At 37.2% G+C, this 11,806-nt stretch overlaps 1 protein-coding gene across 1 annotated transcript; it reads right to left on the bottom strand.

Annotated features, from left to right (window-relative positions):
- Positions 1 to 1,981: 1,981 nt before the first annotated feature.
- On the bottom strand, positions 1,982 to 8,207 carry LOC592142 (alpha-L-fucosidase). Its single transcript, XM_791680.5, has 8 exons — positions 7,722 to 8,207; positions 6,963 to 7,069; positions 6,222 to 6,352; positions 5,317 to 5,450; positions 4,747 to 4,844; positions 3,782 to 3,914; positions 3,262 to 3,432; positions 1,982 to 2,475 (listed from the first exon to the last, which is right to left on the bottom strand). The coding sequence occupies exons 1-8, from the start codon at positions 8,084 to 8,086 to the stop codon at positions 2,232 to 2,234; spliced, it is 1,383 nt and encodes a 460-aa protein (XP_796773.4). The 5' UTR covers positions 8,087 to 8,207; the 3' UTR covers positions 1,982 to 2,231.
- Positions 8,208 to 11,806: the final 3,599 nt, after the last annotated feature.

Raw genomic sequence — 11,806 nt, forward strand, 5'->3', positions numbered from 1 at the left:
ACAGACCATTATGATGATAACAATTAGGATAATTCAAAAATTGGTTGGGAAAATTTACTTTTAGAAGGAGTTACACATTCAAAGGAAACCATAAATATGTTTGTGGTTTGAGATTTTTGTTCAGGGTTAGTACAGAGAAGGAATATAATAAGTAACATTTCATACAACTATTAGGTGGTTTTTAAATAATCAAACCCTGTATCAAATTTTTAACTGGTAATTACTTCAACATCTGCCACATTGATCATCAAAGGTAGTAGTAAATGTTTTTGATGATGCAAAATCATCTCCAATTTGTAAAAAGCAAGATAAATGACAAAAAGAAACACAAGGTCTAATATTTCTCAACTTGATAGTGTTTTAGACGTTGAAGATTACCGACATTTTCGTCAATAAGCTTTTGCTCTTTTTAGGCACTTTAGCACACCAAACATGAATCATTTAACTTTAAACTTTCCAATGTGTTTCATTCAAGAATTTTTGCCACTGATAATATACTAAATTGAAACACTTATTTTCACATCGAAATGTGGAATAAACAGTTTTTCAAAGAAAATATCCAACTTGTAATTGAGGTGACCAGACTTTAATCATGACGAGCAGTAAAACCACAAACTTCCATGATATGAAGCTTTTGTGAATCCTTAAACGAAAATGGATCTCCCATGAACATAAAGAAAATTTTGAATTGAAAAAGGAAACATTATTAACATTAATTTGTTTCATAGCATGAAACTGGCACGTCTGTGCCACCCACAAAATAATTGAAGTTTCTGGTCTTACAATTCCTGTTAAATATTTCCGAAGCACATACATCCCAGGCTATACCCTTTACCAATATACATATAAGAAAAAAAATGTTTAGTGGGCTCACAGTCAGAGTACCCAAATATAGCATACAAAAAAAATTGTCCTTTTTCAAAAAGGTAACATTAGCATTTACATGACAATAACAAATACAATTGTAGATATTTCTTAGAGAATGCTTTACTAGTCCAAATATAACCAACTAAAGCACTTATACTACATGTATATTCCAATAGGAATTATAATTATATAGCTCAGAGCTGACGACACAAAATTGTATTGACATTGAAATAGAAAAGTAATGAATTTATTTACATCAGAAATTGCATTTCTTCTACATTTTTTGGCAGACCGCATCATCATCATCATTCAGCGTCTGTTTTTCTTACGCTGTGGGGTTTGCCTTATGACCATTCTCCAAGCTTCTGGTCATTAACATCTGCCTGAGTGAGATCGGATGCTCTCATATCTTCTTATATTGCATCATAGTCCTCTTGAAAGACTGGCTAATGAACTTTTTATACTCCACATTATACGTTCCTCTAGGTTATATGTGAAGTATATATGATTCTATATAGTTATTCTCTGTAACCAAATTAAAAAAAAGCAAGACTCTGTGCCGTCTCTACAAACTATAGATAATGTACGTGGCCTTGAGTTGTATCAAATATTTTTTAATATATATTATATTATGTACATGTGAATCTTAAATTGGTAATGCAGCTGCCCAGTATTGTAAGTTATTAAAAAAGGTGTTCTAAATGGTCTAGAGCATACTTTGCTGTAGTGTGAATCACATGGTTCATAGTTCGGGTCCCGCTGCAACATTACCAAATGCCCACTCTTTGTGCCCGTTTTAAAATAGCCCAACTCCATTTCGAATAGGGACCACCCCCTCCAATCACACACCTTCTTTATTGTACCTGCTTCAACCATGCCTATAATATTGAAAAAAGGAGACTACCCAACCCCAATCCCCACCCATTCCTTGTACCTGCTTAAAACAGCCCTACTCCATTATGAATAGGGGACTACCCCCCCCCCCCCCACCACCACCACCCCCCTTTCAATCCCAAACCCCCTTTATTATTTGTATCTGTGTCCTGCTTCAACTATGCCTAGTCCACTATGAATACTAGACTACCCCCCTCCCCCCTCCCCGAAAATAAAATTCTCAGCCAATGCTTGTACCATAACTTCTTTAATTAGCTCTTCTCCATTATAAATGGGGGACCCACCCCTTCCCCCTCCACTCACTCATTGACTCCTTGTCCCAACTGCCCATTCTTCTATGAATAGAGGACTACCCGACCCCTCATCCTCACCCAAACCTTGTACCTGCTTAAAACAATCCCACTCCATTATGAATAGGGAACATATTTCATGTAAGTGTCTCACCACCCCCCCCCCCCTCCTCTTCCCCTTCACTGCACCATCTTCATTTGAATCACCCAGGCCCACTCACAGGGCAAGGTGTCAGGGGTAAACTGGGGCATGGTAACGGTGATGCCAGGCTTGGAGGTAATACCAGACCACTTAAGGGGCTGGTTGTACCCCAACATGAAGAGGCTGGTCTGGGAGTTCGGTATGGGGACACCTAGTACAAGCTGGTTGTCGGCTGGCCAGTCCAGTACGATGGCGTAGGCAGCTGTTGTCTTGTTGGTGTACCTGAATTCCAACACAAAATAATTGTAAATTCATACAAAAACTTCTTTAACATTGCACTTTCGATTACCTATTTCAATTTGTTAGACCATAAACACACTGATCATTTTCCTCATCTGCTTCCCTAGGTATTACAGTCATTAGATAATCTAACATCATACTCCTACTGACAACTTAGCTATTTGACTTTCAAAGATATTATTTTCAATCAACTTCTTTACAATCTTCTCCTTGATCAGGCTTGCAATTCTTAATGAATTTTGTTATTTTACTACATAACATCTTTGGTGAACCGATTTTTAAAAAAAAAATTAAACTTTTTTTTCTGATAACAAAAATCAAATACATCAAAGTTTATCGCAGAACATTTCCATATTCCTCATTGATAGTTGGAATAGTGCTAGATGTAAAAACAGTATTAACTTTATATGGTAATCAAGACAATTATACACAAGGGGTATAATTCTGTTGTTGTTGTTGTACCTGATGTATGCCAATTGGGTTTCCGGGTCAAGTTATGCCACTCTCAAATATGCCACTGATGCCCAAATGTAACTTTCTCCAACGACTGGGCCTGTTGCATAAAACTTACCATTGATGGTAACTTCGCCCATCAATGGCAACTGCCATGGTAACAGCCCTGGCTCAACAGCCAATCAAAATCAAGGTTTCCATGGTAGTTACCATTGATGGAAAAGTTATACCATCAATGGTAATTAGCTTTGTGCAACAGGGCCCTGATGTTTCAATTATCAACTTCCGTTCATATATTCTTAAAAATAAACTCACCAGATTCCTTTAGTGACGGTATCATTCTGAGCCCTCCAAGGCGTGGTTTCAAAGATGGCTTCTCCGTTGACCTTCAGCCAATCACCCATGGACCTTAGACGCTCCTCGAAGATAGGTACGATGCGACCATCGGCCGTCGGGCCAATGTTCATGAGGAGATTACCGTTGCAGCTGTAAATGGGATCAAAATATCAGATATTTGTATAACCAACAATTTTATAAATTTATTTCTTTTACATTTAAAATGGACCATCACCGACTTTCTGAATTTCCCCTGACAGACAGTGGGTTTTTTTCTTTCTGCCACCCATATGACATGAAACATACCCATAATTATAATTGAAATTTAATTTATAAGAGTTTCCAGTGATATGCACAACAAGAACCTGTACATAAAGATCACCTGCCTACACAGATGAGGATCCTTGTCTCCATTGAGTGGTCTTTATATACAGGTTCCACTGTAGGATTTTTCTTTGCAGACCTCATCATTGCTACAGGTTCAAAGGTCAAAGGTTACCTGACAGTGCTGGCGAGTAGTTCAATGAGGTCATCCATGTCCAGGTAGTCAGCGAGTGGAGCATTGCGTCTGTATCCCCAGGATACCTTATCAATGGTCATACAGTTCTCCCACTTATGCTTCTGCAGAACACCTGAAGCCAACATTTAAAAATAAATATGACTTAAAGCCTGTCTGTACTAGTTCGGCCAGGAGGGATTAGACCACCTAGCATGGTCACTGACAGGTGGGGTTTCTCATCAACTCAGCTCTCAATTAACATAAGAAAAAGAGGATCATGGGGACCAACGGGCACCGCTTAGGCATTGTTTTCTATACAGAGGGAGCAAATAGCTACAAGTAGTGCAGTGGGGCTTTAATCTCCACTCTATCATACTCGTAATTCTTATTAGAAGTACTATCGGCAGAGGTCTTTCCCACAAGATGCTCACTGCAGTCTAAATATAATTCAGATGATGTATTGAAGAATGAATGACCTATATTTCAAACACAGAAAACTGGCTCCCACTGGCATACTTAAAAAGAGTGTACAAGCACTACAATACATAACATCAATAGAACAATTCAAAGAGACATGCATCATTAAACACATAACTACTCAAATACAGATAGTGAGAGAAATATAAGAGGAAAGTGGAGAAGGAGCGAAGATCTTATTGCATCTACTAGTCTTCTCACTCACTTTTATGAATACTGCAACTGTATTTCAACTTGCAATATCTTGATTATAGTGACACAGAAGCCCTTACTACAAGCAAACTATTTCTGTTATGCATTGGTATCATATGCTTTGTAGGCTTACAAGAAAAAAACTTTAATGTGACAACTTTCTGTCCTTTTTCTTCTTCTTGTGGGTCACATTTTCATTACAAGAACCAAAGACAGTCTTCAAAAGAGGAAAATACTTGAAATGGCGAGAGTATCAGTACAGAGTACAGTGTGTGTCATAAAAAAATGAGACCTACCGGGGTTATACTTGTCCGTACAGGTATAGTACCCTCCATGATGGCACCTAATCCCAGCTCCCCAGCGATCGTTAGTCACGACAGTGTCCTTCACCGGGCTGAAATGAAAAAGAAATTACTCAGTTTTAGAGTGAATCAATAATGTTCTGTGTAGTACACAGCCCTAAAAGTCTCTATAAATCAAACTGAAACACTCAATATCATTCAGCACTAGTAAAGCAGTGCAAACAAATCACTCCACAATAATATTTGTATTTTTGTTACATCCTGTTACAATAATCAATAGTATTAAGATAGTATCAATGCAGCTTCTATATCTTCTTACTTACATAGAAGCCTCTATATCAAACTTAAACACTAAAGATTATTCAGCACTAGTATTCAACTTATTAAAGAGCAACCATGTTTGAATAAAGCAGCACATAATTCAATCAATCAATCAATAAACAAAATCAAACAAATAAATACACAAGTAAGTAATGAAATAAATGAATAAATAAGTAAATAAAGAAAAAAAGAAGTAAGTAAGTAAATAAATAAGCAATTTTATGACTCTTTGCTCTACTGTACCTGGAATTGTAGAGCCAGGCCAGGAACTCTGTGCTGTTCCAGTAGGTATCAGGAGCCTCCCACTCTCCATCAGACCAAATCACATCAGGTTTGTATGCATTCACAATTTCCAACAATTCGGGCCATAGCACTTTCTACGTTAGACCAAAACAAATATAATAATAATAAATAATAATAATGATATCAATATCAATATCAATGATAATAATGACAATAATTAATAATAATAATAATAATAGCAGATTGTATATATGTTCATGTTTGATATTCTGTCGATTTTGTTCTAGTTTCGTTAATCCTAAATACAAAGGGGGAATTAAGGAGAACTATAATCCTTTACATTTAATAATGACCTTCAAATTTCAACACTTCTTCCAAATACTGTATTATAAGGATAATAGTAATCAAAATGGTGGTGATGTTTTATAAGGATACTAATAATTATTATACTGAATGTTAAGTCAGTATTTCTCTCTCGGTAACTATACTCTCTCATATAACAATATGAAACTGTAAATAGGCCCTACTTTCAAATATATGACAAACACGGTACCTGGGTATGCTTGAACTGGACAAATTGTAATATTCCAGTAGGATAATATTTCGTTTAGGGAAAGGAGGGGGAGGCAGCAACAACAACAACTGAAATGGGAAGGATTATTGAAGCCCTGTAGAGATTGCATCATAATAACAACAGCAACAGCAGCAATAACGATGATGATGATGATGATGACGACAACGACGACGACGACGATGACGATGATGATGACGATGACGATGATGACAATATTTAAGAGGAGACACATATATTTGTAATTTTAAGGGGAGTGGGAAAATGACTGAAAATGACTTCTTCTTCTTGTTAATCACTTTTACTAAAACACTTTCCGAATATTAAAGCTTACCTCACAGTACTCCTGGGTGGTGAAGTTATTAGCTTTGTCTTGCAGATACAGAGGGTTAAACCATTCAAACAGTGAATGGTAGAGTCCAAAGTGAATGTCAGTTTTGTTCCGTATGGCAGCAGCCAGATCACCTGTCATGGTAGATGGATGTAAACAAAATAAATAATTAATAACTCCAACAATGAGAACCATTGGCGTGTCAATCATGCCAATAAATTATCCAAATGGTTTTGTGAAGATATTTTTAGAACAAAGCTTAATTGGGAGTCAGTTTAATGTACATTTAACTGATTATACAAGAAGCTCATTGAAATATGCCAAGAAAGAAATGGATAACAAGTGAGCACTCATACCCTGCTAGCATGCTGCATTAATGTATTGTTATTGTTGTTACTTTTATTATCATCATCATTATTATTATTATTTTTGACTTATGTTTATTATTAGTTATGAGCAGTGTAAGAGTAGTTTGGGAAGGTAAGTTTGCTAAGTCAAAGAAAATGTCTTTATGGTTTCAATTACATCTGTAACATATCCCATGTTGTAATGTTTATTTATTCACTTTTTCTTTACTTTATAGTTTCGTTTACAATACAAAGATATATTTACTCCACAAAATATCTGTAAAACACTTAAACATCAATTGGCTGAATTGTAAGCTACATACAGAATGAAAATGAATTGAAACCATTTGTTAAAGTCGTACTAAATCATCACTTTTCAGTGAGTTGAACTTCTTACCAACAAGATCCCTTTTAGGTCCAACGTCCATTGAGTTCCAGTTCCAGGAATATTTTGAAGGCCAGTTTGTGAACCCTTCATGATGCTTGCTGGTCAGTACGATATACCTGAAATCAAAGGCAATTGATCGATTGAAGTCAAATTGTTATTGGTAAAAAAATGAATTACACATTTACCAAATAGCTTCAGTGGCTACATGGGGCAGGGGACATGTGCTTGCCCCCCCCCCCACCCTACCCTCAAGTGATGAACAAAAATGAGAAAAGCAGGGAGGAAAGTAAAGGGAGAGGATGAAAAAGATGAGAAAAGATGATGCCTCGACTACTTCCAGCAACCTTCAGATTATCAGTAGCCTTGCAAATTTGTACTTAATTTTCTGAGTAGGAAAAATACCAACCCCCAAGCAATCATTACAGTGCTCTATCAATGAGTGGAGTCATGCTACGTCCGCCACTGATTCGTCTGAATTTTTTCACTGGTCTGACCACTTTATACAGATCAAAACATCTTGTACATATGCAAAAGAGAAAAAATATATATATATAATATCAAATTACTATTATAATCAATTTCATTGAATCAGCTGCAATTTTGAAAGACAATGTGAAAATAAATGTATAAAACTTGTGGTTCTTCCTAGTCCCTGCCCCACTCAACTTTAGTTTTAAGTTTAAACTGTTATTATTATTAATGTGTAGGCACCGTAGAACTTCATGTTCAATAGCAAAAATATAAGCCATTATTAAATCATAAACATACTTTGCTCCAGATGCTTTAAAAATGTCTGCCCATTGATTGGGATCAAAGAATTCTGCCTTGAACATGGGAGCAAAGTCTGGGTATGTGAAGCCAGGTCGATAATTGTCCTCCATGAACTTGACCACATCAGCTTGCTTAATGCCTTTCCATTTCCACCAGAACCATTCATTGTCAAAACTCGGTACACTGAACACTCCCCAGTGGATGAAGATACCGAACTTGGACTGGTCGTACCAGGCGGGCAGGGGCCGCGAGTCGATCGAGTTCCAGTTGGGTTGGTACTGAGCGCTCGAGCAAACCGCGAAAAACACGACCAACAGCACCGGAATCAAACCGATAAACGGGGGAAACTTTGGACGATCCATACTTTACTGTGTCTGTGATATGACTTATAAAGCTGTGCACATGAATATCATTGAATTAAACCAATTTCGCCAGGCACTGTTTCAGCATAGCACTTTTCACGCGACCTCCGCAAACGTGTGAACATTCATTGTACAGTATTGTTTACAAACCTTACGTAGAAAATATCACGTGATATGATCGCATCACGTGATGTAGATGATGGCAGTAGGTAGGGGTGTGTACGTGTTTGGGGGGGGGGGGGTGGAATACCACGTACAGGAGTAGAATAGTGAAGGGTGATCTGTCTTCTTCTTTTTTCTTTTTGAAGAAGGCAGGAATTTAATTTCAGTCATTGTTGAGTATATATGCATGATTATATCCTTTGGCAAGATACCTAGCTACACTCTCCACCCAGGCAAGGAGATCTCCCTGACCCAGCCCCCAGGTGTTAAATGGGTACCCGCAGTGGCGGATCCGGGGGGGGGGGAGGGGGGCACAGGGGGCACATGCCCCCGGCCATAACAAAAATGTTAAAATCAGCCCCAAATTCGTCAAAAAATGTACAGGCAAAAAGTGCTCTTACCCTTATTCGTCGTTACTGTCACTAAGCGCCATTTCATCGTCTTCCACCTTTCCCATCCGTCTCCCCCCCCCCCCCCCCCACTCAGTGGTATAGGGTACGCGTATGCATGTTCCCTCTCCTTAAAAGCACCCCTCTATCTCCGGTGTGTAAAGTCAGTACGGGCCGGATTTTTGTCTATTACGGGCCGGACTTGTTGCGTGTAAAGCACTCCTTTACCGGAAATTTTGGGAACACGAATTCGGTCCCTCCGACCCAGGAGTGGGATGGAGGGAGGGGGGGGGGGGGCTTTTTTTTCTCTCTCTCTCTCTCTCTCTTTTCTTTTCTCTTTTTTCTTTTTTCTTCTCTTTTCTTTTCTCTTCTCCTTTCTTTTATCCTCTCCTTTTTTTCTCTTCTCCTTTCTTTTTTTCTCTTCTTTTCTTCCTCTTTTTTTCCTTCCCTTTTTTTTTGCGCCGCCAATAGGGGGGGGGGGGGCTGCGGCCCCCCCCCCTGGATCCGCCACTGCGCTATATAAGCGGATTATTATTATTATTATCATTATACGCTTGAATTTTGAAAAATTATGAAATTTTAAATTACTGATTACACTGTTCAAAGAATTGTGTGGGTAAAGAGACTTGGGATGAAATGGAAACATCGTTTTGATTATTTTGAACTGTAACGCACTTAGTATGACTTTTTATTACACACATCAGCTCCATAAAATTGCAGATCTAAATTGTATAAAATAATTTGGACAGCGCCCACTTCAGGCTCGTGGTATATTATGTTCGGTTTTTTTTTCTTCTTCTTTTTTTGACAATTTGATATGTAAATGTACATGCATGATGCGCCATTGTCTGTTTTCTTTTTCTTTTTATATATAATATTTTCAGTGCATTCATTCTGTTGTATCTTGCTGTTCTGAATTCTGTAATTTTCACATCTATAAAGTGCACATGGATTGGGGGGGGGGGATACTTTCGCATTACAGCTAAAACATATTCTTTTCCTGGCATCAATGTGACTCATTCAAAATTTTACTGTTGTTCAATGTTTTATTGAGTTTGTCTCTGCCGAATAGATAATTTTAATACTGTATCGGATAAATACTTGGTGGATCATTTTCTTATATAATTATGAAATTAGACAGCTTAAACAATTTTAAACTCCCATTGTATTATAACATATGTTTAGAAGTGGGGTATTTAATTACAGATCAATGGGAATAATAAAGGTAATTAATGAAGTTATTTCTGGACAATACGCACGTTTTTGCACACAGTAAATAAAAACAAGACATAAAGGCCCGAATTCACAAAGGAGCTTATCGACAAACCTCCTTTTTGAATTCGGGCCAAAAAGTCTTGGAACCAATGCCGGATTTGAACCTGCCATTTCCTGATTGTCGGACAGCGACTCATACCACAAAGCTGGTTCATGGCACAGTCCGGCACGCCATGAACAAGAAATAAAAACATCAGCTGTCCTAAATCTGACTTATTAATATCTGTACAAATTGTAATTACTCCCAGGAAGACTAACATTCCATAGACACATACATTTTATACGTTTGCGAGGCGTTCTTTTTATTATGTAGATTTACAATCACAGTCAAATTGGAATATGGACGGTGAACTAAAATTGGATTCACGTATGAGTGGAATAGCTAGGGTTATGTCTTCGGCTACAGAAGAGAAGAAGAAGATATTAGATTAGGAAAGAAATTGTCATTTGGTCCCAGAAAAGTGTGGCATTAATTGTCTCGAAAAGATTTTTCTCAACAGTAAAATAGAAGTCGCCTCTGTAGTGGATATAATTATTTGATTTGTCTATAATTATAAAGACATTTCCTTAAATGCCAAGCCAAGGAAATGTACCTTGATAATTCCAATTTAAAATGTTGCCTAGGATTATTTATACAAATAGCTCCAAATATAGTTTGTGCTCCTTTTAAGAAAAAAAATAAAAGAATAAATAAAAATCTTATTCATCTCCAGGGTATTTTACGAGTATGAAAAGATGTATATATTTTTTGGGACACAACAGTACTGCTCATTTCAAAGGAATGAATTCGGAGGGATTTTTTTTCTTCTTGGTGTTAGTTTGATGATGTGGGGAAAATATATATATTAGATCATGTAATATTGTCAGTAAAATATTGATATTCCATTGTAGGAAATGGAATATACCTCCTAGCAGCAAGTGAAAGAAACATTGGTATATCAAGTTTAAGAAGAAGAAAAAAGACACGGCAGCACTATAAATACAACACCAAATCGCTATGGGAGGGGTCGCTCCCGACTTGAAGAACTTGATGAAGAGCGGGGGCATTGGAAGGGGCGTGGTGTGGGGGGGGGGGGGGGGGGCTTTTTAAATTCTTTAATATTTATTTTTTATTTTTGATAAATAAATTCTGATAAAACTGGGTAAGAAGAAGTTGCCTTGGAGCTGTAATTTCAGTTGTACGCTGTATAAGACAACTATATTTAGATTGTATATTTTTATCTGCCACTATAGGCATACACAATGAGTAAGTTTACGCCTGCCTATACTTGTGAGTTGTAAGAATTTGTTTTTATACCTTGTCCATGATTGTTTATCTTTTATGTTTAAAAGGAATATTGATGTCACTGAAATGAAAGAAATAGAAGAAGACCAAAAAAGAAGACCACAAACAAACCTAAAGGCGTTCAAATACGGAAAGGAAATAAATAAGAATATGCACATATAAATCAAAGGGTGAGTTTATATTATTTTGTATGAGGGGGCCGGGGGTGCATGGGCTTGGGGCTGGCGTTTTTCTCCGATCCTAAGAAAACTTGAGATTTGGAAATCAGAAAGGTACACTTTTATGAAGGAATGATATTTTTCTCCTGGGCCTCCTGGCACCTAGCTTCAAGTTCAACCATAATTTTTATAATAATCGAGTTTCGTACAAAAGTTAGATTCACCCACACACTTTACTGTACTTTCACTTCCAATTAATTCCGTATGCTGTGCTGTGCGCGGAGTTGAACAAACCCGTAATGTAAGTACTAAAATACTGACCATTAGATTGTGATTTGAATGAGCGTACATAAAACTTATAAGATATTGATTATATGATATCTATGAGAAGCTTCAATCTTTTTACATTTTACGGAACGTTGTATTAATGTAATTCTATCCACCCGCTTCC

Source organism: Strongylocentrotus purpuratus, unplaced genomic scaffold, assembly GCF_000002235.5.
Source record: "Strongylocentrotus purpuratus isolate Spur 01 unplaced genomic scaffold, Spur_5.0 spur5_scaffold_14, whole genome shotgun sequence".
NCBI classification, from domain to species: Eukaryota; Metazoa; Echinodermata; class Echinoidea; order Camarodonta; family Strongylocentrotidae; genus Strongylocentrotus; species Strongylocentrotus purpuratus.

Coding starts and splice junctions, on each gene's coding strand:
- LOC592142 (XM_791680.5), bottom strand. CDS start 8,086: ATGGATCGTCCAAAGTTTCCCCCGTTTATCGGTTTGATTCCGGTGCTG. Junction 3,915..4,746: donor TACGGACAAGTATAACCCCG/GTAGGTCTCATT, acceptor TGTTGGCTTCAG/GTGTTCTGCAGAAGCATAAG. Junction 2,476..3,261: donor ACCGTCACTAAAGGAATCTG/GTGAGTTTATTT, acceptor GTTGGAATTCAG/GTACACCAACAAGACAACAG.